Genomic DNA, 23668 nt, shown 5'->3' with positions numbered 1-23668 from the left:
GCTGTTATTTAATAACATTATTTAATTATGAAATTGCTTGAAATTGATGATTTGACATACTGGTATGCTGCTCTGACTGTAGTCCACAGGGTCCTGGGTTTAAGACTTAGCAGTGAAATGCATGGTGGTAGCACATTTGTCATTCTAAGGGGATCCAGTATCTGTTTGCCTGGGATGACACGATCGACAGACCACGATGCTTTGATAGAGATGGCCTGCACCTGTTGTCCTTGGGATTCCGGATACTGGCTAAGGCTCTTGCCACCCCTATAGTGCCTTTTTTTAGGCAATGTTCAAATGACAAATTCACCACAGCAACAGGTACAAGCAAACAAAATCTGAAGGTAATGCTACTCAGTGCTAGAAGTCTAAACCTCAAAATGCACTCACTCGTGGCACTCCTTAAAATTGAGGACATTGACATCTGTGCAGTGACAGAGACCTGGTTCAAGGCTCCAGAGAGCACCCCTTCATTACCAGGCTATAATTCATACCACACCTTTTGGCCACCTAACCTGGTCTGAAACACTAAAGGCAGAGGCGTGTCCATATTCATTAAGGATATCCACACCTCCAGGCTAGTTGCTCAGCATAATGCATCCGACATTATCCAAGTGCAACTAACTCTGGGCAAGACTGCAATCCAAATTGTAGCTTGCTACAGATCCCCCACCATGCCCCAGGATTCCCACTCCTCATTTCTTGATCCACTGGAAAATATTAGGGTACAACCCAACACCCTAATAATGGGCAATTTCAACTGCCCCACCATTAACTGGGAAAACTACTCATGTACCAACTCTTTTGCTCAACATTTTCTGGAATTCATAAATTCCAATGCCCTGGATCAACATATCCACACCCCCACCAGGGGCAGCAATATCCTAAGACTTGGTCATTACCAACATGGGCGACTGGTGTTCCACACCAGAGGTCATTTCCTCGTTGGTCAGATCTGACCACAAGCTAATCACCATAGACATCCACATCCTGCCCCCCATTAGGGAAACCACCGTAAAAAATTTCTTCAAAGCCAACTTCACGCTTCTTAAGACAGAAGTGGCAAACTTCACAATACCCATGCAGACGGACTATAGAGGTATGACTGTTGAATCCTACACAAATGCACTTTGTAAGCACTTACATGACTGCATGGATCATGCTATCCCTAAGAGAACCATGATGCTATCCTCCAGAAAAAGGAAGCCAATCTGGTGGTCCCCTGCCATAAACAAACTCTACAGCAGAAGAAAGAAACTGTTGCAAAAAAAGAGTAAAATCCCATGATTGGAAGAACTCCCTGGTCAGCCTCAGTAAGAAGCTGAGGTCCCTCATAAAATCCTCCAAAGCTAGTTATGAAAACAGAATCGCCACTGATTCTAAAGACAACCAGAAAGCATTCTATAGCTATGTCAGGAATCTCAATGGCAACACTCGGATCTGCTTTGAGTTGCAGCACAATGGCACTAAATATACAGAACCAACTGATACTGCCAACATCCTGTCAGATAGGTTCAGTGCTAACTTTACCCCTGTCTCACCCCTTAAATGGCCCATCTCTATACCGGAAGAATGCAAAGTTCCTGTAATCATGGCTGCACATGTAAAAACCACACTCTCCAAAGCCAAGAACACAGCATCCATGGGACCTAACGACATCCCAGGCTGCATTCTACATGAACTACAGAACAAACTGGCACCCCACCCAAGTACCATGTTTAGTCATAGCCCCACCTCCAGGCTTTGTGCCCACTGAATGGTGCACAGCAACAGTTATCCCATTCCATAAAGGGGGAGCCACCACAGATCCCAGGAACTACCTCCAAATTAGCCTCATGAGCCTGGTCTGCAAGGCCATGGAACGTATCATCATGGAATTTATAAACAAAGACATTGGTAATCTCCAAACTCTGGACCCCACCCAGTTCGGGTTTGTAAAAGGCAGATCATGTCTCCTAAACCTGATAGACTTCTTTGAAGCAGTCACCAAAGCTGTAGATGAGGGTAAGGTGGTTCACACAGCCTAACTAGATCTCGCCAAGGCTTTCGACACCATCCCCCACTCTGGAATTATAGATAAACTCACTAAACTAGGTATAAATCCTTATGTCACAAGATGGGTTGCCAACTGGCTCACTGACAAAACCCACACTGTGAAAGTAGCAGACTCCAAATCCAACTTCAGACCTGTGACAAATGGAGTATCACAGGGTTCAGTATGGGTCCTCTCCTGTTTGGTATCTACTTCTCTGAAGTACAGGCTAACACACAGAAGGTCTTTGGCTAACTAAGTTCGCAGATGACTGCAAGCTAGGAGCCATAATCGAAACTCCTAATGATGTGGACATCCTATAAAAGGGCCTCACTGAGACAGATGCCTGGTGTCAAAGCCATGACCTCAAGCTCAGTGCCAAAAAGTGCATTGTCATCCCCTTTAGTAAAAACTCTGTACCCATGAACTACTGCATAGGCGGTAGTCTACTTAACACTGAAATTATGATGAGACCTTGGAACGCAGGTGGATAGTAGGCTCTTCTTTGATTATCACATCGCCACAGTAGTCAGGAAATCCTTCTGCATGGCACACCTCATCACAAAAGGTTTCTCTTCCATGAAAAAAGAGGCCATTGTTCCCCTCTACTCATCACTCATTAGACCCATTATAGAGTACAATGCCCCTTTTGGTATGTACATTACAAGACCTGTACAACAACTGGAAAGGCCACAGAAATACCTCACAAAGAGGATTTCCGGCCTCAAACAGATGCCCTACGCAGACCTACTAAAAAAACTCAAGTTTTACTCCGTTGCATATTGCCTACTCAAAGGCGATCTCTGCCTAACATACACAGCTATGTCAAACCCAGAGCTGTTGGACATGCTCCACTTAAAGATATCCCAATCCCTCCGAGCTACATGCTCTAGGGACCTAAACCTTGTCACCACATTAAACAGACCATGCTGGAGGGATAGATGTTCTGGAGGTTTCCTGGAGTCCCAGGGAGAGACTTTGACTTGCAGGAGTATTCTCCTTATTCTGATTCTGATGTGGATGATTCTACTCCTTCTGCTTCTCCTCCTGAATGTTGTGGAAGATGTGTTTGAGCTTCCCTTAGGCTTCTTTTCTTCCCCTCCTCTCCCTCCTAACCGACAGGGACAGGTAGGGTAGGTGCCTGAAGCAAAAGTATTTTTTTTTAAGTAGGGCAGACCCAGAAAACCGTTAGTCAGGGGCCCTAAAGGGTGTTAAGGCTTCTGTTGTCAAAAATCCGGTTCCTCCAGATAAAGAGGACAGACTTTTGGATAGATGGGGAAACAAAGTTAATACTTCCTCCTCCCTAGCTATGAGGGCTTAATTTACCAAGGTGGGACGATCCTTCTTATATGATTCCCAGTCTAGGGTAGATCCAGACCCAATGACCTACCTTTTCAGCTCACTTTTCAAAGAAAATTGGAGTTTAATTTTCAAAGGCGCCAGCGTTCCTCCTCCAGCAAGAATAGAGGCTCACAAGCAAATTTCTCTGTTACTCCAAATGTTCAAATGTTGGCGTTACAACAGCTTTTACATTTGGACGATTGCCTGATTCTGAGATGCCTGGGGTATTCTGTGAACGAAATAAGCATCCCAGATGGCCTTTTTGACCCCGGACAAACAAAAGGCTGACTGAGGACAGTCCTTCAAGCCTTGGGGTTCATGGCATCTTAACCTGCATTCAAAAAGGAATTTGTGGTGGGCTCAGGAATGTCACCTAAACACAGATGCCTCAGACAAAGCTCTGGGAGCTCATCTGATATCAACTTGAAAGAGATGTTAGCAGTCCAGTTTGCATTAATAGCAGTTTACAGCAATCTTTCAGGCAAGGTTTTCTGCCGAGCACAGAACTCCTTAGCAGATGTGTTGATCATGTTCAGAAATTGACAGACAGTGTCATGGGAGACCAGACATAGATCTTTTTGCTTCTCCACTAAACCACCAGCTGCCAAAGTTTTCCCACAGCTTGGAAAGTGGATGCTCTTTCTTTTCTTTCACAATCTTCATGTGTATGCCTTTCCACCTCTGCCTCTCCTCCCAAAGGTACTACTAAAGGCCATTGCCTTCCCTGTTGTCTCAGTGGGACAGTCATTTGCTCAATGTCAAACTTCACTCTCTGCACCTAACAGCTCAATTTGTGTTGTGTTGAGAACTCTACATTCCTTTTTGAGCCTGCAGCTACTGAAAAATTATATTTTTTCATGGCTTTTTTTTTTTTGTTGTTGGCCATGCAAGAAAAGGTTGAGTTTCAGAGGCCTTATGGGCGGTTGAGCCTTTCTTAATTTTAATCCTTCCTTTATGCCTAAAGTGGTTTAGTGTGGCTTTAAACCAAACTATTCATTTGCCTTTTGCTTTATTTAGATGTACACACAGGCGATATTATTATTTTGACAGAACTAAAGGGTTCAGGCAGTCTCAGCAGTTATTTGTTTCATTTGCTTTGGGTTCTCAGGGCAAGCCTGTGTCAAAACAAACTATTTCTAAGTGGATTGGGTTTGCATTTTTTTTCTGTATTCCCCATCATCAAGGAGAGATTCCAGCTGGGATTAGGCCTCATTCCACTTTCAGTGCATACTTTCTAAGCATATCACCTTTCACTTTACTCTCTAAATCTAGGGCTGGTTTTGCCACTGCTAATTCTACAGGGCATTTTGGCAGCTCCTACTACCCAGTGTAAGGGGACTGCAGCAATGTGGATCTCCGAACATCTACATTTATGGTAGGTACAAAACTGTACTATTCCTGTCTCAGAGACCTCCTTTACTCTGAAACAAACTACCTATGTATATCGAACAAAGCTCCTCATTAGCACTCAAGAAAAGTCATGATGATTGGATGGGAAATAGGAAATTCACCCCCAAGATCACTTCTGTGGCTCTGCTCGACAAAGGTACAGGAAAATTAATTTTTCTTGGGTGGCGAAACCCAACATACCTTTTTTGTTAGGCTTATATAGGGCCTAGGGCCAATAGCCTTGTACCTACCTATGAGCCTATGAACTGTTGCCATTGTATACATGGACTTTAATATTCTTCTGCAACTTCATCATTTTAGTTTTGTGAAGCGTGTGTTGCACTTGCATTCAGCATATACATGCCGATGTTTGCACAGTACCAGTTTCTCACAGCCATTTGTGTTAGTTTGCAAAAAAATTGGTTTCATGTTGGTTTATTCTTCAAAAAATGCACATTGATGTACAACTATTCTATAAATTTTAGTTTCATACTTCTTCAGAAAAATGCAATTACAGGGTGCAAGTCAAACATGAGAGGTGCTCTGTTACTGTTAGTAGTAGTACGGCTGTGTTTATGTTGCTTAGTTTGTTTTCATTACTTGTAGTCAAATGTGGAATACTGTTTTTTGTTTTGACAGGTGTAAGGATGTGGTATTCTTGGAGCTACATCTGCTCTTGGCATCCTGACTTGTCAGTTTTTTCAGCTACTTCTGTGGGTGATCTTATTACATCACATTCTTTGTTTCTTAATTAAGCTGTACCTCCCTGCAGATCCATATAGATTCAGGTTGTTTTTTGAAGCATCTTTTTGATATGTGGCAGTGTCCTTTTCTTTAATAATTGTAAGTGTTTAAAATATATGAACAAGAATAAAAACACTGTGATGCAGCAGAGATGAAATTAACTGGTTTAATAACTTAAAAAACAATAAAACAAACATAAGTGCTTTCACCGACTATATCAGCTTCATCAGACCATAAAGCAAGTTACAAAAATTCGGATAAATACCCCTAAGCCATTCATATTCCACCAATAGGCTCATTACAAACTAGTCATGTATATTCTCTTATTTACTAAATATTCACTTCATCTGAACAGCCCTCTAGCTTTATGGGCTGGTCTTAGAGACCTTCCCATTTAAGCCCTTGCACTTTTCTGTCTGTAGTTGCAGTATCCATTAAAGCTCCCTACTCTGTCTTGTTGGGGATGTCACCCAACCTCTGATCTTCTGGTATAGTCTCAATTACCATAATGCTAAAATTATGTTCACTGGTAGTATCTATAAAATGTTTAGCCAGCGGGTTCTTCTCATTTGACTTGCCTAATGCATCTAACGTGCTCTCTGACCTTTTCCATCAATGTTCTGTTCGTCTTGCCAACATAAAATCTTTGGCAAGTATTACACTGGGCTAAGTAGACTTAATTCTTAGTCTGGCAGCTAGCTAATGCATCAAACCTATGCACTTTCCCTGTAACGGTATGTTTAAAGCTATTATCTTTGCTAATAAAGATACAAAAATTACACCTTCCACAAAGGAACGTGCCTTTAGCAGAATTGGGCTCATACTTGCTTCTTCACAGGTTCATAACATAATAGACGCTTAAGGGATTTTTTATTCTTGAAAATAAATATTGGTTCTATACCTATAACATCCTGTAAGTCTTTGTCTGACATTAAAATGTGCCAGTTCCATTTTATAACCTCACACACTGATGTAACGTTAGAAAAATACACAGGAAATCTTCATCTTGCCCATTCTTACTCCCCTTATCACTAGCTTCTGAGAATTAAGGTCTAGTTGACCCCCTTTCACAAATCCTTTAGTTCAATTCAAATTGAATTTCCTGCTCTTTATAACCTATCTCTCTTCCTTCGTATCACCCAAAGCTGCTTCACCATCAGCTGCGTTGTTGTGCATTCTGGATATCCTCATACCTTGTCCCCTATTATACCATGACCCCCCATTAATATTCCAAAACGTGCACACTGATTGGCCAGCATGCACGTTGTAAATCGACTTATACTAATGGAAAAAGGTCCGGTCGCCCGGACTTTTTCCATTAGTAAGTGTCTTTTAAAACACTGTCTCGCTATGTTAAAAGAGTTTAACATAGCGAGACAGGTTTAAAAAAAGCAACGGAGATCTCCTTTGCTTTTTTTAAAGCTGTCTCGCTATGTTAAACTCCTTTAACATAGCGACACATTGTGTAAAAAGCAACGGAGATCTTGCTTTCTCCGTTGCTTTTTTTTAAACCTGTCTCGCTATGTTAAATGGGTTTAACATAGCAAGACAGCTTTAAAATAAGCAACGGAAATCTCCGTTGCTTATTTTAAAGCTGTCTCGCTATATTAAACCCATTTAACATAGTAAAACAGCAAAAAGCAACAAAGATCTTGCTTTCTCCGTTGCTTTTGGCCACAGCTCTGATGTATTGCGTAGGCATGCGCAGTACATCAGAACTGCCGCAGATACCAGGCAGCTGCGGAAGGGCAGCAAAGAGGCATTATACAATGCCATTATTTAAGAAATGTAATTATTTCTTTTCTTAAATAATGTCATAGTATAATAGCAATAACCCACTTCTGATGTGGGTAATACGGGATTTACCCACGGTAAATCCCGCATTACCCACACCCAGGCGTGGGTTATTGCTATAATAATAATCCTAAACACATGTCGAGGATGATGACTCTGTGCAGGATATGATTCCTATAGGTATCTTTCCTGTACCTACTCGTGATGATCTGATTGAACTCCCCTCTTTCTAATTTAATGTCCAAAAAAACTGATGACGTTGTTTAAAATACGAAGAAATGTGGCCATATTATATTTATGATTTGTTTTGTTTCTGGAATGAGGTAGTACTTTATGCTTTTTAATAAAAATGTGGACCCTTAAAACGCATTTCATCTGACTGTAGATAACTAGCATTGAAGGCACTGGTATGTTTGCTTTGTAGCCCCACCCCCCACCAAATCACACACATTACATAAAGGTAGTGTTTTAAAGCATTTTTTCTTTCATTAGACAATGAAGGCTTTTTTAAAGTTAGTTAAAAATGGAAGATAGAAGGAGGTGTGTAGCGCTAAAGTATTCCAAAACTTAGCTTTTTAGTGTGTCATCTTCCTCAATCAGATTTTCATTTTAGGTGGTATAATGTTACTGTGCTTTTAATACAGTGAATGGCAAATGTTTGATTACCTGCATCAGAGAACTGATTGCCATCTTTTAATCTATTTGTTCCAGTCATGATGAACCATGAAGCACATGTGCCAGTTTAGATACAAAGACAAGTATAAATTGTTCAGCTTATTTTAAAAGAACTGTTTCACACAATCAAAGTAAAGTAGGTAAGACGGATATTATATAACTCTGAATCTGAGAGAGTTACTGGTAGCTGAAATTTTGCATTATCACTCTTTTTGACTGATTATAAATTGATGTGTTTGAATGTGCTGTTTAACTTTGTATTGTGATACTCCACTTTTTCACTGAAATACAGTGTGCAGATGTTCAATTTTTGGCCCTCTTGTATGATTTCATTTTTGATGAGATGGGATATATACTGCAGAGTAAATTTAGTAGAGTGCAACTACTTGATATGTATGATTTAGAATATAGCTTATATATTTTTTCTAAAATGCATTCCATATATTTCATGTCACTTTTTGTTAACAGTAGTCATGCAGGGCATTTCAGTTTCCTGTTTTAATTCTTCATGCACTTGATTATAGTATTCACTGTTGTAACTAAAGGGGGGAGGATATGTCTCTATAAACACCTTGTTTTATTTTTAAAAACTGTGTTTATTTAAAGAATTTACATCTTTTTAGAGGGCCAAGGGTATTTAAATGGAAGAATTTCAGTTCTTTTACACTTGAAAAAGCCTTGCATTTGACCAGGGTGAAAGCGCTTGTATATTTAATTTTACAATAAATCTTTTTTAAGCCATCTTAAGTGTGCCTGGACCATTTGTTTTCACTTCTTAGCAGTAGTTAGTTAGCCTTAAAAGTTTTTTTATCAAAATAATAGTAAAGTTGTAGGGGTTTATTGTTTTATTTTTTTTCTTCTGTTGGTATGATCCAAATCATTAAGATTTGTGTGGTTTGGGCCTTTGCTAATTTTCATATTGGATGCAGTTGCATTTTTCAGTTCCGTTTTTAGTAGTTGTAAAATCATTATGATTCTCCTCTTTTTTTTCCTTTTGAAATTTTATTAATTTTTGTCTTAGATTATTACTGTTTAGAAGGTTGAAGAAGCTGTAGACATTAAATATTTTCAAAAAAGAAGTTAGATCAAAAGGTCCAATTTTTTCTTCTCTTTAAGTGATAGATTCATTTCTTCGTAGCAAGTCAGTTACTAAGAAAATTGAAAATGTGATCTTAAAACGTGTATTTTATCTCATTTTTCTAATAGTGGAATAAAATGCCATATTTGACTTAATGAAGTGGTAGATGTTAATTTCACAGTGCCACTTTGCTTAAACACATTAAAATATTATTTTACAGTGTTGAAGGTCTTCATGCAATTGTGGTGTCAGACAGAGATGGAGTGCCTGTCATCAAAGGTAATACAGAAAGACTTGTTTAATTTTAAGAACTAACATCATAAGTTTAAATGTTTATCACCGTGCATGACAGAATGGATAAAGTTAGTCACTGACACTTAAGGTTTGCTTGAGTATGCTGACGTGTTTGCTTACCAATGAGGAATAAATTAGGCACCAATCACAAATGCAGCAAATAAATTATGCTTCTAAACAGAGCTGCCTGTTTAGTTATGGTATGTTCTGAAGGCTGTGGTCTAGTTAAGCAGCTTGTAGAAAGCCAGATAATAGTATTGTGAATGTTGTACAAGAGATGCATTTTTATAACTTCTAAGTTGTTCATTTTAATACTGTCCGCAATAGTATTGATTTATTGTTTATAGTTTTCAATTTTAAATACACCAGCAGCTGCTTTATTTGCAGGAGCGCCCACGTGCAAAAGGAAAGGTTTTTGGGTTTTTTTTGTGATCAATGACCCACTGACTTTGAAGGCCTCAGGCTTTTGGAAGGACCCGTTAACCCTTTCACTCCCTTTGCTTTGGTGGCCCCTTGAACCCCCCCCCCCCAACCCAGGATGCTTCTCATTAGAGATTGATATGCCTTTTATTATCCCATGATAAGGGCATTCAGCAATTAAACAGACAGAATTTGTTGCCTGGTCCTTAATACTGCTGTACACTGTGCGGTTGGATTTTATTTCTTGATGCAGCCCTGTCCTGGTCACTGACATGTAAAGTGTTGCGATATTCACACTGCCATGTGTGTGTTGTGTGTGTGTTGTGTGTGTGTGTGTTGCAGTGAGCTTCTGAGTTTGGTCATAACCCCACATGTCATCAACCCGGTATTATCTTGTACTGCAGACTGAACCATCATCATTCTGTTCCACACCCTCCTAAAGGGCAGACAGGGTTCCTTTGGTCACTCAGTTTCTGCGATCCAACTAGGTCTCTAATGCCTTTGTCACTAATTTGATCTGGGTTGCTGGCAGCATTGCCAGGCACCCTGCTTCTTAATAGCAATAAGCCATTTCAAAAGGATAAATGTAGAATTGTATGCTTTGATGTAAGTGGATAGCACAGTGTAAGTAAAGATCTGCTTTAGTTACCCAGCAGTACCATTTCATGTTTTCATAACTCGTATGACTATACTTTCCAGAAAAAAAAACTTGTGTGTACTATAGGTCTTCATAGGCTTTCAGTAAATGTGTTGATCTTGTGCCATATGCCATTTCTGAGAATGTACTGCTGTCCTTCTGACGATTAGTATTTGGGTTATAACTAGTCACAGGAAATGAAGTAGTAAATTGGAGTTACAATCCCCAATACATAACCCGTTTTTAAGATTGAGAGGAACTTCACAAGTTCACTGGCTGTTATGATTCTGAGCCAGGAATTGGATGCAGACCAATAAATGGCACCATTAGAAACACAGTAATACAGTGCGAGAAAGACTTGTAAAGGAGACACTAGTGAGAGTGACTCTGATATGCGATCACCATTGTGAGATTCTTGGGCTTTGCCCTTTAAGGTTGAGGTGGTGCAGAGCACATTTTCTCCATGTTAAGGGTTCTGGTGCCTTGCCCCCTGTAAAAACATTTTTTTTTTTAGTATTTTCTTTCTTTTGTGGAAAAATCATTTGCTTTTGAGTTTTGATTCCTTTTGTGATCATATTAATGGCTGACAATCACAAGAATCACGCTTCTGCCATGGAGCTTAATAATGCACATACAGTTAGTTGCAAAGGTTCTGAAATTCCTGATTGGCAGACTTTTACAAAATGATACACTGCTGCAGAAGAATGCTCTAGTAGACAGTCTTGAAACTGTTTTGGTGGTACAGTGAGGAAATCTCAAAACGGCTATTACAGAAATGACTGAACTTTGCATGCAACAGGTATGTAGATTGTAAAGAGAGGGAGACAACTATGTTAATTCTCAATATTGGGTTGTGTTAGAACTGCAGCAGCAGTAGTTAGAGGTTTGCTCAGTATAGTGCGAATGTATGAAGCAACTAACAAGTAGAACAGAATTCAGCCATCCTTCATTGGATCCAACATGTTATATTGGACAGAGTTTATGGATGGCAGCGTGTGTGATGCAAATGTGATGAACCGCACACACACACATGCACATGCACACTAGCCTGTGGGTGTGTGTATTTTTTTTATTTATTTTGTTTATTGGAGTAGTGCACTGATCAAATCTGACCATTTGCAGGCTCACACTGGTTGAAAGAAAACATTCTGCTGGGGTAAGATATTTATGTATGGATATATTGGCACTACACACACGCACACACACAGTACATGAGCATGTGTGGTCTGTATTTGTGTCTCAGAAGCTGATGTTGATACAATAGTTCACTTCTGCCAGGGTGGCCAAGAATCTATACTGTGGGGAATATGATGGACCCAACACAGTAAACTAAAAGTACTGGAGTGTCATGCTGCTGTATTTTGAAGTACTTTTTCTGTTCCCTTTAGTTCATTATCTAACTATTGCATTGCCTGGTCTGTACAAAGCAAGGAGTGTTGTGATGTGTGGATCTTGCATACAACTCTGCTGTAGTAGATAGAGCTCAATGATCAGAAAAATGATTATTTGTTGTATTTGTATATACTGTTCATATGCTCAACAATTTGTGTTATAAGAGCACGTTTCTATAAGTGTTAACTAAGGAAGGTTTAATTGTCTCCAATATGTTACCATTTCTTGTGTGCTGCTGTCATTCTTTACATTTTGGGCCTACACTAAGTGTACACAGTCTGTACTCAAGAACATCACTGCATTTTCACACAGAAAGATTAAAATAAATGTGGACATAGACTACACATTGTGGTAACCTTTATGAATCTTCCTTGATATTTAAGATTGCAAGAAAATCAGAAAGAAAACTAAAATTAGGAGGAAGAAGGTGGGAGTTGAGCTTGTGTTTCTATTCACACAGAATGGTGTACACTTGGTGTAGTGTACGTGTTAATGAATCTGGCCCCTTGTCTGTAGAGTGTACTGTAATCCTTTGCCATTACATTCATAATTTTTCATGGATCTAATTCTACCCAAACCATTATCATAATTCCAGATTTTAGTGGTCATTCTTTCAAACTTTTGTTGTTTAAAACATTTGTTCTGGATTCATTGTCAAAAATAGTTGTATTAAAACCATAGAGCTCATTTTAAGTACTTTGGCATAGGTGATCAAGCTGCTTTCCATCATGTTGAGTTCCACTTATTGTTTCTCATTTCTGTAAATACATTACCTTTTTAAGCCATGTAGGTGCCAACTGTAACGCTTATTCCATATTTCATTAGTTTTCATTGTGGCCACATTTCTAATATTCAGTTTATGCTTTATCACAAATCTTTGTAAACTCTTCTGTTTAGGTTCAAATCTCAAATAAAATTTCAGTTAAAGTGTAGTTTACTCAATCAGTAAACAACAAGTTTAATAAGGAAATTATTCACAGTGTATATTCAGGAACAACAATTGCTTCAAATTGTAAAAAAAACTACCAGGGGACTGAACATACTAAACATTTTGTTCCCAAAGAAATTACTGTAACTTAGTGATCATGGTGTTATAAAGGTTAATTTGTTGCTAGATAGTTCTGCCAAACTGAAATCTAAGCCAATGCACAGAAGGTTAATTACAGATTATATGGAAGCAAAACAGTCACTGTGTAAAACTAACTGGAGAGAAGTGTTCAGTGGAAAAAGTGCAGATGGAATGTGGAAAGTTTTGAAAGAAATTGAGTGCAAAAATTCAAAAACATGTTTAACATCAGGATCTAGGCATAAAACATCAGGTGGAAATATTTCCATAAGAACAAGATATTGGATTAAGGTGAGAGACAAAAAAATATATAAGAAATGGAAGAGAGGTCGAACTACAAATTTGAAAATTGCAATAAACAAGCTGGATAAACAGATTAAGCATAGTGTGAGACAAGGTCAAGAAAAATTTGAAGAAAATTTATGTAACAATATTGAGCATAATAGGAAACCTTTTTATAGATATATAAGATGTGGAAGGATTAAAGACACAACTGATAAACTCTGTGCAAATTCTAAAATTTATTCTCAGACACAACAGATTATAGCTATATTTACAAAATTTTATTTAAAATAGTTTGGCTCCACAAAAGGGGTGGTAAGTTGTCCTTGTGACATCCAGGTATCCCCAGACACTGGAATCAAATTAGATTATATTGAAAAAGAACTGCGCAAACTGGATCTAAACAAAGTGCAGGGAGGAGACTGCATTAGTAACAATGACCTGAGAACACTTCTGCAAGAACTTACAGTACCATATCTATTAATCACTATGTCATCTAAATAAGGGGAATTCCTCAAGATTGGAGACATGCGCTTATTATACCTATTTTTAAGGGAAAGGGGAATAGGACAAACCCAGAGTCATACAGACCATTAAGTCTACTTTCATGTTGTGGAAAAATAATGGAGAAGGTAATATTGGATAAGTTATTGTCAGAACTGGATAGGTTGGGACTTGAGACCATATATCAGCATGCGTATGTTAAACAGATCTGTTACCACCATAACATGATGTTCTATAACAATATAATAACAGCTATGAATGAAAAATTGTGCTGTGATGTAATTTATATAGATTTAGCATTTGACAGGGTCATACACAAAACACCGATCAATAAATTAGTACAACTAGGTATAAATTAGTACAACTAGGTATTGATGTACTCTTGATAAGATGGATAGCTGCATGGCTTACAAATAGGATATGGCAAGTATCATACAGCAACTGTACAGGCAAAATCCTTTGTTACAGTCAGGGTGTCCCACAGGGCTCTGTCCTAGGCCCTTACTTGTTTACATTGTATCTTTCAGACCTAACTTTTTCATCTGAGGTGTTCTGCAGTCTATATGCAGATGACCTGAAATTGGGTAAACTGATTACATGTGTTACAGATAAGGCATGTCTGCAAAATAACTTGACTAAATTGAATAATATGCTGATAAATACACCAAAACTAAGCATATGAGATTTGGGAGACATAAATTGAAAGGTGAATATTTAATACAGCACACAGTAATTGAAACTGTAGACTCATTTAAGGACCTGGGAATACGGGTAGATTCAGCTATTAGTTTTTCTAATCATATCAACCAATTGGTTAATGATAGTTATAGAACTGTAGGTTTTATAAAAACATGTATAAAGTCTAGAAAATTAAAAATAATGAAGTCATTGTTTGTTAGTTACATTAGACCCAAAATTAAGTATGGAATAACAATATGGAAACCCTATAAGAAAACCAGCATGAGTAAACTGGAACGAGTACAACAGAAGTATACCAAGGGTATCCATGAATGTGAAAATTTAAGTTGTGTAAGACTAAAATATCTGAACTTGTACAGCGTCTTTTATAGATATTTAAGAGATCATCTTATTCAGGTATATAGGGCATTTAGTGGCAACTACCTCTGGGAATGTTTGGGGTTAACAAAAGGTACTAGAGAATCATCAGTAACCTATGTAGAAGGTTCTATAGGAATGAGAAGTGTAATAACTGGTTCTCTGACAGAGTAGCTGATGCATGGAACAGACTACCAAATTACATTAAAGCAAGTACTAGTTTAGATATTTTTAAGAACAGTGTGGATACTTGTTATGGGAACAAGTGTTTTGGATGCCCGTCCTTGAAATATTTGTATGTATGTATGCTTTATTTTCTTTTATTAGGCTGTTCTTCCCTGCAACCAGCACACATTTAACATACCCCCTTTAACTTTCATTAAATATTTCAAAAGCTCTAACTATTTTCAAAAGTCAGGCTTAACTGTGTATACGTGCTAACTCCACAATCTTGCTATCAAGCACAGCTTTTTAAAGAAAGGCAAGTTGCATTCCAACAACCTCGAAGATGAGTCAATCTGCAGATTGAGAATCCCCCACTGTGAAGCCTGTTAAAATGTGGCTTTAACCAAACGACGTACAAAATAAAATGAAGTAGTTATTTTCTCAATGGCATTTATTTATTTAAAAACACCAAAATAAATGTGCACTTTAAAGTCTCTGTTTCTTTAACTATAACAGGGGTCATGGCGTATAAATATTGGTGGTTGCTTTATGGTGAATTCACACTGATGATGCCAGGGTGTGAAAACCGGTCACTGGTCTGTGTTGTAAAAGCAGAATGGCTGCTATGTAAGCTGCCTGAATGTTTGTTCTACTGGAATAAAGCTTTAATACACTTATGTAAGTGTTTTTTGGGTCCCTTCTTCTTGGAATATATATACACATATATATACATATATATATATATATATATATATATATATATATATATATATATATATATACAAGGTTTGATTTATTTGTGAGTGCTGGATTTTGTGTTTTTTTTAACTGTGTGCACCGCATTTGTTTTGGCGTGCACCTTTTTTTCTTTGTGAGTTGCTTTTTTACTGGAGTGCTGCCGATGAATGTTTGGATTGTTTAACTGTAGGACTGTTTGATGTAAGAACTTTTTATTCATGGCTACAGGAGGCGACCTTTGAGCTTTTATCAGCAACCTTCTACAAGATAAGGATGATGTGGCCTGTTTTGAAGGCCGCAATGGTGAAAAAAGAACGGAGAATGCTATGGAGGTGAGTCGCACTATAAACATGGAACAAATGTTTAAACAACTGACTTTAACTAAGAAATTTCGTTCTACTATTTGGGACATTAAACTACTCAAGGCATACACTGGGGCTGAAATAGCACCGCGTGGCTTAATTTATTTGGAACCAGGGGTTCGGAAGGAAGACAGTGATTTCATGTCAAAATGGCGTTTAATACAAAGTATGGCTTCTAAGATGTTTATAGAGCTGCTTATTGATTACTATGAACATTCCCTAACTGACATTAAGACGAAATTGGATGAATGTTTGGAAGGCATGCAACAGCATGAAAGTGAAGTGGATTATGGAAAGATGTACGATGTATATCCGAGTGAAGTTAATCCCTTTGAAAAATAAGTAAAAGATAAGAAACTTAAATTAAATTGGAACATGGGGGATGTTAAAAATAATGATGTTTTTTCTTGGAAAACAGCTAAGAGGTCAATGCGATTTTCTTATTCAACTAATAAGCAATCCAAGTACAAACATAAAAGGAATAGATCTATTCTAAAGCCTTCAAGGATTTTTGAAGGCAATACAGATTCAAGTACTTCAGATTTTTCATCTAATCCCCCTAGTACAGATACGGAGGCAGACTGTATTGAGGAAGTGACATCACCTGTATATAAGAAATCCAGGGGAAGAGGGGGCCTTTTAGAGAGGAGAGCGAAAACATCGCAGGCAGACCCGAGAGCAACATAGAACAAGCATTCAGGGATCTAACGAAAACATAGTGGAGAATATAAATGAAGAAATGGACACTTTAATAGTTAACCTTATTGATTATGAGTTGACTTTACAAGAAAAGAGTGTACTAAACAAAGGATTTAGCTATGTACCATCATGCTTTATTTCTGAGTTTGATGTATGCTTAGATATTAAACAGTTTTGTAGAAACTTGAATTTGAAGTATTTTTTTAATACGAGAACCGATGTCAGTAATGTTTCTACAAATGTTTTCCATTTTAGGCAATCTAACTTTCAACCGACCTACCGTGAAATTATTTGAAGATATGGTACTGCATGATTTACATACAAATCAGAATGTCATCTTTAGAAAGTTTGGTGATAATTTAACAAAGATGGAAAAATGTGCTTTAACACAGCTGAAAAAGAACAAAAATATAGTGATAATTAAGGCAGACAAGGGTGGTGCAGTAGTGATATGGGCAAGAGCTGATTATGTGGGGGAAGCATTGAGATAATTTAATGATGGTAGGTTTTATTATAAACTGCCACTTGATCCTACTGTGGATTTCAAAAGGAAAATAGATGTATTTTTTGAATGTTATGTCTAATGGAGATGTATCAGAATCTCTACATAAATTATAGTAGATGACCTATAGTGTCAGGGAGAGGTTCCCTGACAGAACCTTTGTCAGTATGTCTAGAACATCAGCTAAAACCACTATTGTGTCTAGTTAGAGCCAGATTAAAACACTCTAATGATTTCCTATGTTTGATGAATGACTTGCAAGTGAGCTCCGATTCTTTTCTCTGTACCCTGGATGTTCAATCCTTGTACACGAATGTCCCACATAATGGGGGTATTTGGGCCCAACATTGGTTTGAAGTGTGTGGTATGTAGTCATCTAAACATGTTGATTTTTTGATTACCCTTTTACAATTTGTGTTGGAACATAATGTATTCAATTTTTGTGGTGACTGTTACCTACAAATGAAGGGAACAGCCATGGGCACTACATGTACCCCGATTTACGTGGACCTCTTTATGGGGTATTTGGAGTGGCAACTAATGTATAGTGATAAGAACCTTTTAAAAGAGTTGACCATGTGGCATCATTATCTGGATGACTGCTGGGGTATCTGTTCAGGAACTATTAAAGTTTGGTCAGAGTTTGTTAAATATCTGAATTCCAATGAGTTTGGACTTGTATTCACTGATAGAATTGAAGCCAACAGTATTGACTTCTTAGATGTCAAGATAAGTAAGACAACAGATGGTTGTATGATTACCAGTTTGCATGGAAAACCCTTCACTAAAAATGCAATTTTAGAAGCTAGTAGCTGTTACCATATTACTTCTAATATACCGAGATCACAATTTCAGAGATTAAGGTGTATTTATAGTAACGATGAGGGATACAAAGCTGAATTAGTAAACATGGGTGATAGATTTGCGAGAAATCATGAGGGAACAAACCAGGGCATTACATTTTGATAGAGTTAAGTTTTTAAAAAACACAGATACACATGTAGAGCAGGATGATGGGGTCATACAAACTGGCACAACCAGTTCAAAAATTAGATTTGTTGTGAATTATGGCACAGACATTTTTAAGATCAAAGAAGTAGTTGCTAAATATTGGGAAATATTAAAATCTGACCCCTTTTTTGATCGATGCTGAGAAACCAGATGTTCTTATAGCTATAGACGTGGGAGGAACATTGGTGAGTCACTCTCATGGTATAAGAAGATCAACTGGCCTAAAGGTAATGAGTATAATGATACCCCCAGGGGTAGTAATGCCTGTGGGAATTGTTTATTGTAGGGTGGTATCACGGACCAAGTCATTCACATCAATCAATACATCTAAAGTTTTTGACATCAGATATTTAGCCACTTGTACCGAGTGGGTAGTCTATATGGCTGTCTGCCAATGTGGGGCATTTTATGTCGGACAGACCTCAAGAAGTTTAAAAAACAGAATTGCAGTGCACTTGAGTGATATAAGTTGTAAACGTCAAAGAAGTGCACTCTACAAACATAGATTGGAACATGTTTCAGCACAGTTTCTCTTTATTGGAAGTGTTGTAGTGAAAGGTAATAGGTTGCTCAACATAACTAAACATGAGATTTTAGACAAAAAAGAAAAAATGTGGATGGTGAAGTTAGGGGCCTTATATATAAACCTGGTCTCAATGAGCATTGGTAATATCTGAATTGCATTTTTTGATCCAGTTTCACTTCCCTAATATATGTTTTTATATATATATATATATATATATATATATATATATATATATGTACGTTTGTATTCATGTGTATTTATACGTGCACGTGTGTGTGTGTGTGTGTGTGTGTGTGTGTGTGTGTGTGCGTGTGTGTGTGTGTGTGTGTGTGTGTGTGTGTGTGTGTGTGTGTGTGTGTGTGTGTGTATATAATATATATATATATATATATATATATATATATTTTTTATATGTATACATACATTTTACCTGGTTTTATAAAAATATGTATGCGTCTTTGACAGTATGTGTGTGTCTTTCTGGACATTGTTCAGTATATTGAAATGTGCACTTTAAAGTCTCTGTTACTTTAACTATAACAGGGGTCATGGCATATAAAAACTGGTAGTTGCTTTATGGTGAATTCACACTGACAACTCCATTAGGCAAAACCAGTCACCGGTCTGTGTTGTAGAAGCCGAATGGCCATTATGTAAGCTGCCTGAATGTTTGTTCTACTGGAATAAAGCTTTAATACACTTAAGTGTTTTTTGGGTCCCTTCTTCTTGGAATATATATAACAAGGTTTGATTTATTTGCGAGTGCTGGATTTTGTGTTTTTTTGAACTGTGTGCGTATTCTGAGCACCGCATTTGTTTTGGCGTTCACCTTTTTTGTTTTTGGGTTGTTTTTTATATATATATATGTATGTGTATATATATATATATATATATATATATATATATATATATATATATATATATATATATTATAGTTTATTGACATTTGATTATTGGTAAAGTCCTTCTTGGTAGGAGCCCATTTTCAGAGGCAGCCAAGGGAGAAAAGCTCCAAAGTATTACAAAATATTTTAAGAATAATAATTTTACAGTCATTAAAAATAATGTAAAAAGTGAATACAGTTTAAATAATTATACCAAATTAGACATAATATGAAAATATCAGTCAAGAATAGATGTAGGTTATACGACAATGATTTAATAGAGAAATTTTTGCCATTTTATAGAGAAACTAAATTAGTATAATATAAACGAATTGCAATATGAAGTGAGAGAAAAACAGGCTTATGGTATAAAAGCTGGAGGAGAGAATTTGATAGAAGTAAGGGAGTGAGTGAAGAAGGGATAGTAAAGAGATATAAAGTATGAATAGGTATTTGGTCACATTTGGGTCTACTTTATGCACTCAAAACACGAAAAACCCAAATCCAAATAGTGAGACACATAAAGAGCGAACCACGAATATGTCGAACGTACTAAAGCGCGAAATGTAAAACCTCGAACCATCATAGTCGACCAACGCACTACCTACCCAAACACAATAAAAAAAACACATACATACACTAACCAAAACCCTACTGCTAACCCTGCACTAAACCCCACATACACAACTATCTATGCACTATCCTTAACCCCTCACTAACTTTAAGGTCCGTAACTACTGCACACTTCCCTACAGAGCTATACCCAAACAAACGATTCCGCACACATACACTTAACAAAACCCTACACAAAACCTTACATACACTTCCTACCTATACACTTACCTTAAACCCTCCCTAACCCTAAGGTCCGTAACTATCGCACACTTAGCTTACGGAGCTATACCTCAGACGGACCAAGTATGCAAATTCAATATTTCAACTTTCACGGTTTCATTCGTTCAACGTATTCGTGGTTCACTCTTTACGTGTCGCGCTATTTGGATTCGAGTTTTTCAGCTTTCGACCGTGTAAAGTAGACCTGCCGCATTTTATGGATGTAGTTTATTTTGGTGTTGAGCAAGAATAGAGCCAGCTTTTGGCTAGGAAGTCTTACATCATGATTTTGATGAATGGGAGGGAAGGTATTGACCTGATGGATAGAGATAAGAATTCTCAGGCCTTAGCATTAGCAACATAGTATGAGTACAGACAATACCCAGCAGATATGATAGGCTTGTGGACCGACAGGAGTTTTTGGTCATTGGATTGGAATGACCAACTTGGAACATTGTTGTGTAAAATGTTATTTAGTGCTGGACAAGCAGATGGATTCTGGAAAATGTTATAACATAATGTATAAGAATCAGTATAATTTAATTTTAATATTAATTTCCTTTTTCATGCATCCTTCATTCATCCCCCCCCAATCATTGTACATTTATTAAAAACAACATAACATAATTTGCAGGTTGAAGACGGGGCTTTCATATCACAGCATGCAGTATAGCTTTCCCTTTAGTGAGGTGTAATATTTCATTTTTAAGTAAATTTTTTGATATGTATTGATTTCAATGTTTTTTAAAGTATTATTTAGAATACAACTCACATTTTCATAATATCACATCCTTTTTCATATAAACATTTATCATTTCTTTAAGTACTGTTCTTGCCCTCCTAAAATCCCCCAAAGCTAGTTACGAAAACAAAATCGCCACTAATTCTAAAGACAGTCAGAAAGCATTCTATAGCTATGTCAAGAATCTCAATGGCAACACTCAGATCTGCTCTGAGTTGCAGCACAATGGCACTAAATATACAGAACCAACTGATATTGCCAACATCCTGGCAGATGGGTTCAGTGCTAACTTTGCCCCCCCTCTCACCCACTAAAGGGCCCATCTCTATACTGGACGAATGCAAAGTTCCTTTAATCACAGCTGCACAGGTAAAAAACACACACTCCAAAGCCAAAAACACAGCATCCATGGGACCTGACAGCATCCCAGGCTGCGTTCTACATGAACGACCGAATGAACTGGTACCCCACCTAAGCACCATCTTCAGTCATAGCCTCACCTCAGGCTTTGTGCCCACTGAATGGCGCACAGTGATTATCCCACTCCATAAAGGGGGGAGCCACCATGGATCCCAGGAACTACCGCCCCATTAGCTTAATGAGCCTGGTCTGCAAGGCCATGGAACATATCATCATGGAACTTATAAACAAAGACATTGCTAATCTCCAAACTCTGGACCCCACCCAGTTCGTGTTTGTAAAAGGCAGATCATGTCTCTTAAACCTGATAGACTTCTTTGAAGCAGTCACCAAAGCCGTAGATGAGGGTAAGGTGGGTCACACAGCTTATCTAGATCTAGCCAAGGCTTTTGACACCATCCCCCACTCTGGAATTATAGATAAACTCACTAAACTAGGTATAAATCCCTATGTCACAAGATGGATTGCCAACTGGCTCACTGACAGAACCCACACTGTGAAAGTAGCAGACTCCAAATCCGACTTCAGACCAGTGACAAGTGGAGTACCACAGGGTTCAGTCCTGGGTCCTCTCCTGTTTGCCATCTACTTTTCTGAAGTACAGGTTAACACAGAAGGTCTTTGGCTAACAAAGTTCGCAGATGACTGCAAACTAGGAGCCATAACCGAAACTCCTAACAATGTGGACATCCTACAAAAGGGCCACACTGAGATCGATGCTTGGTGTCAAAGCCATGGCCTCAAGCTCAATGCCAAAAAGTGCATTGTCATCCACTTTGGTAAAACCTTTGTACCCATTAGCTACCACAAATGTGGTAGTCTACTTAAACCGAAAGTGTGATAAGAGACCTTGAGTCACAGGTGGACAGTAGTCTCTCCTTTGATAATTACATTGCCACAGAGATCAGGAAATCTTCTATGTGGCACACCTCATCACAAAAGGTTTCTCATCCTGGAAAAAAGAGGTCATTGTTCCCCTCTACTCATCACTCATTAGACCCATTATAGAGTACAACGCCCCTTTTGGTATGTACCTCACAAGACATCAACAACTGGAAAGGCCGCAGAAGTACCTCACAAAGAGGATTACTGGCCTCAAACAGACTGTCTCAAAAAAAACTACAGCTTTACTCCATTGCATATTGCCTACTCAGAGGCGATCTCTGCCTAACATACAAAGCTATGTCCAACCCAGAGCTGGTGGACATGCTCCACTTAAAGCAATCCCATTCTCTCCAAGCTACACGCTCTAGGTACCTAAACCTTCTCACCACAATAAACAGAACATGCCGGAGGGATAGATTCCTGTCCCAGAGACTTCCCATACTCTGGAACAAACTACCTATCTATGTCAAACAGAGCTCCTCATTAGCACTCTTCAAGAAAAATCTTGATGATTGGATCGGAAATGAGAAATTCACCCCGGGGATCACCTCTGTGGCTCTGCTCGTCAGGGATACAGGAAAATAATTTTCTTGGGTAGCGAAAGCCAGGGTGCCTTTTTGGCTAGGCTTATGTAGACCCTAGGGCCAATAACCTAGTGCCTACCTATAAACCTATGTTTCCAGTTCATTGTGGTTTACAGAGTCTACCACTTTTTCTTGAAAACTGTTTCATCTCCTTTGTTTTATTTATCATTTTTTTTTGGAAAATGTGAAAGAGCTACGTAGGAAATCTCTTCTTGAAGTGTCCACATCTTGCTTTTCTACATTTTTTAACTGGTGGCTTGTTTTTTTCTCTACACCTTCTCCTACCACCAAATGTTTGTTTGTCTGTGTCAGTTCATTTTTGTCTGTTGTGGGTCTGTGTTGGTTTTTAATCCAAGTGGCTAGAAAACTCAAAGTAATGCTGGATACAGTAACTTGAAATTAAGTTCATTCGTCTGCAGAATGCTATGGAAAGAAGAAAACATTTGTGTAGTTTGTTTGTAGTAAGTCGTTAATCACTCCTGTGAAAAGATGCTATTGGGCTAGTGGTACTTTTTTTTTCCAGCAATATGCACTCTGAATGCCTATTTAAAACATCTTCTGTTTCCTGGAGTCTTTTGTTATTTTTCTGTATGTATTCAGGCAGGGAACCAG

At 38.0% G+C, this 23668-nt stretch overlaps 1 protein-coding gene across 1 annotated transcript in view; it reads left to right on the top strand.

Annotated features, from left to right (window-relative positions):
- The window catches only part of LAMTOR3 (late endosomal/lysosomal adaptor, MAPK and MTOR activator 3), a 354081-nt gene that overhangs the window by 197937 nt on the left and 132476 nt on the right, over positions 1-23668 (top strand). The window contains exon 4 of the mRNA XM_044061131.1: positions 9274-9332. Within this exon, the coding sequence (XP_043917066.1) occupies positions 9274-9332 (59 nt within the window). The remainder of the gene's footprint in view (positions 1-9273; positions 9333-23668) is intronic.

This window comes from Protopterus annectens, chromosome 2.part0 (assembly GCF_019279795.1).
Source record: "Protopterus annectens isolate FY-2018-M chromosome 2.part0, PAN1.0, whole genome shotgun sequence".
In the NCBI taxonomy this organism is placed as follows: Eukaryota; Metazoa; Chordata; order Ceratodontiformes; family Protopteridae; genus Protopterus; species Protopterus annectens.
Note: the sequence above shows the minus strand (reverse complement) of the source record. Positions and strands in the feature narration are given on the sequence as shown.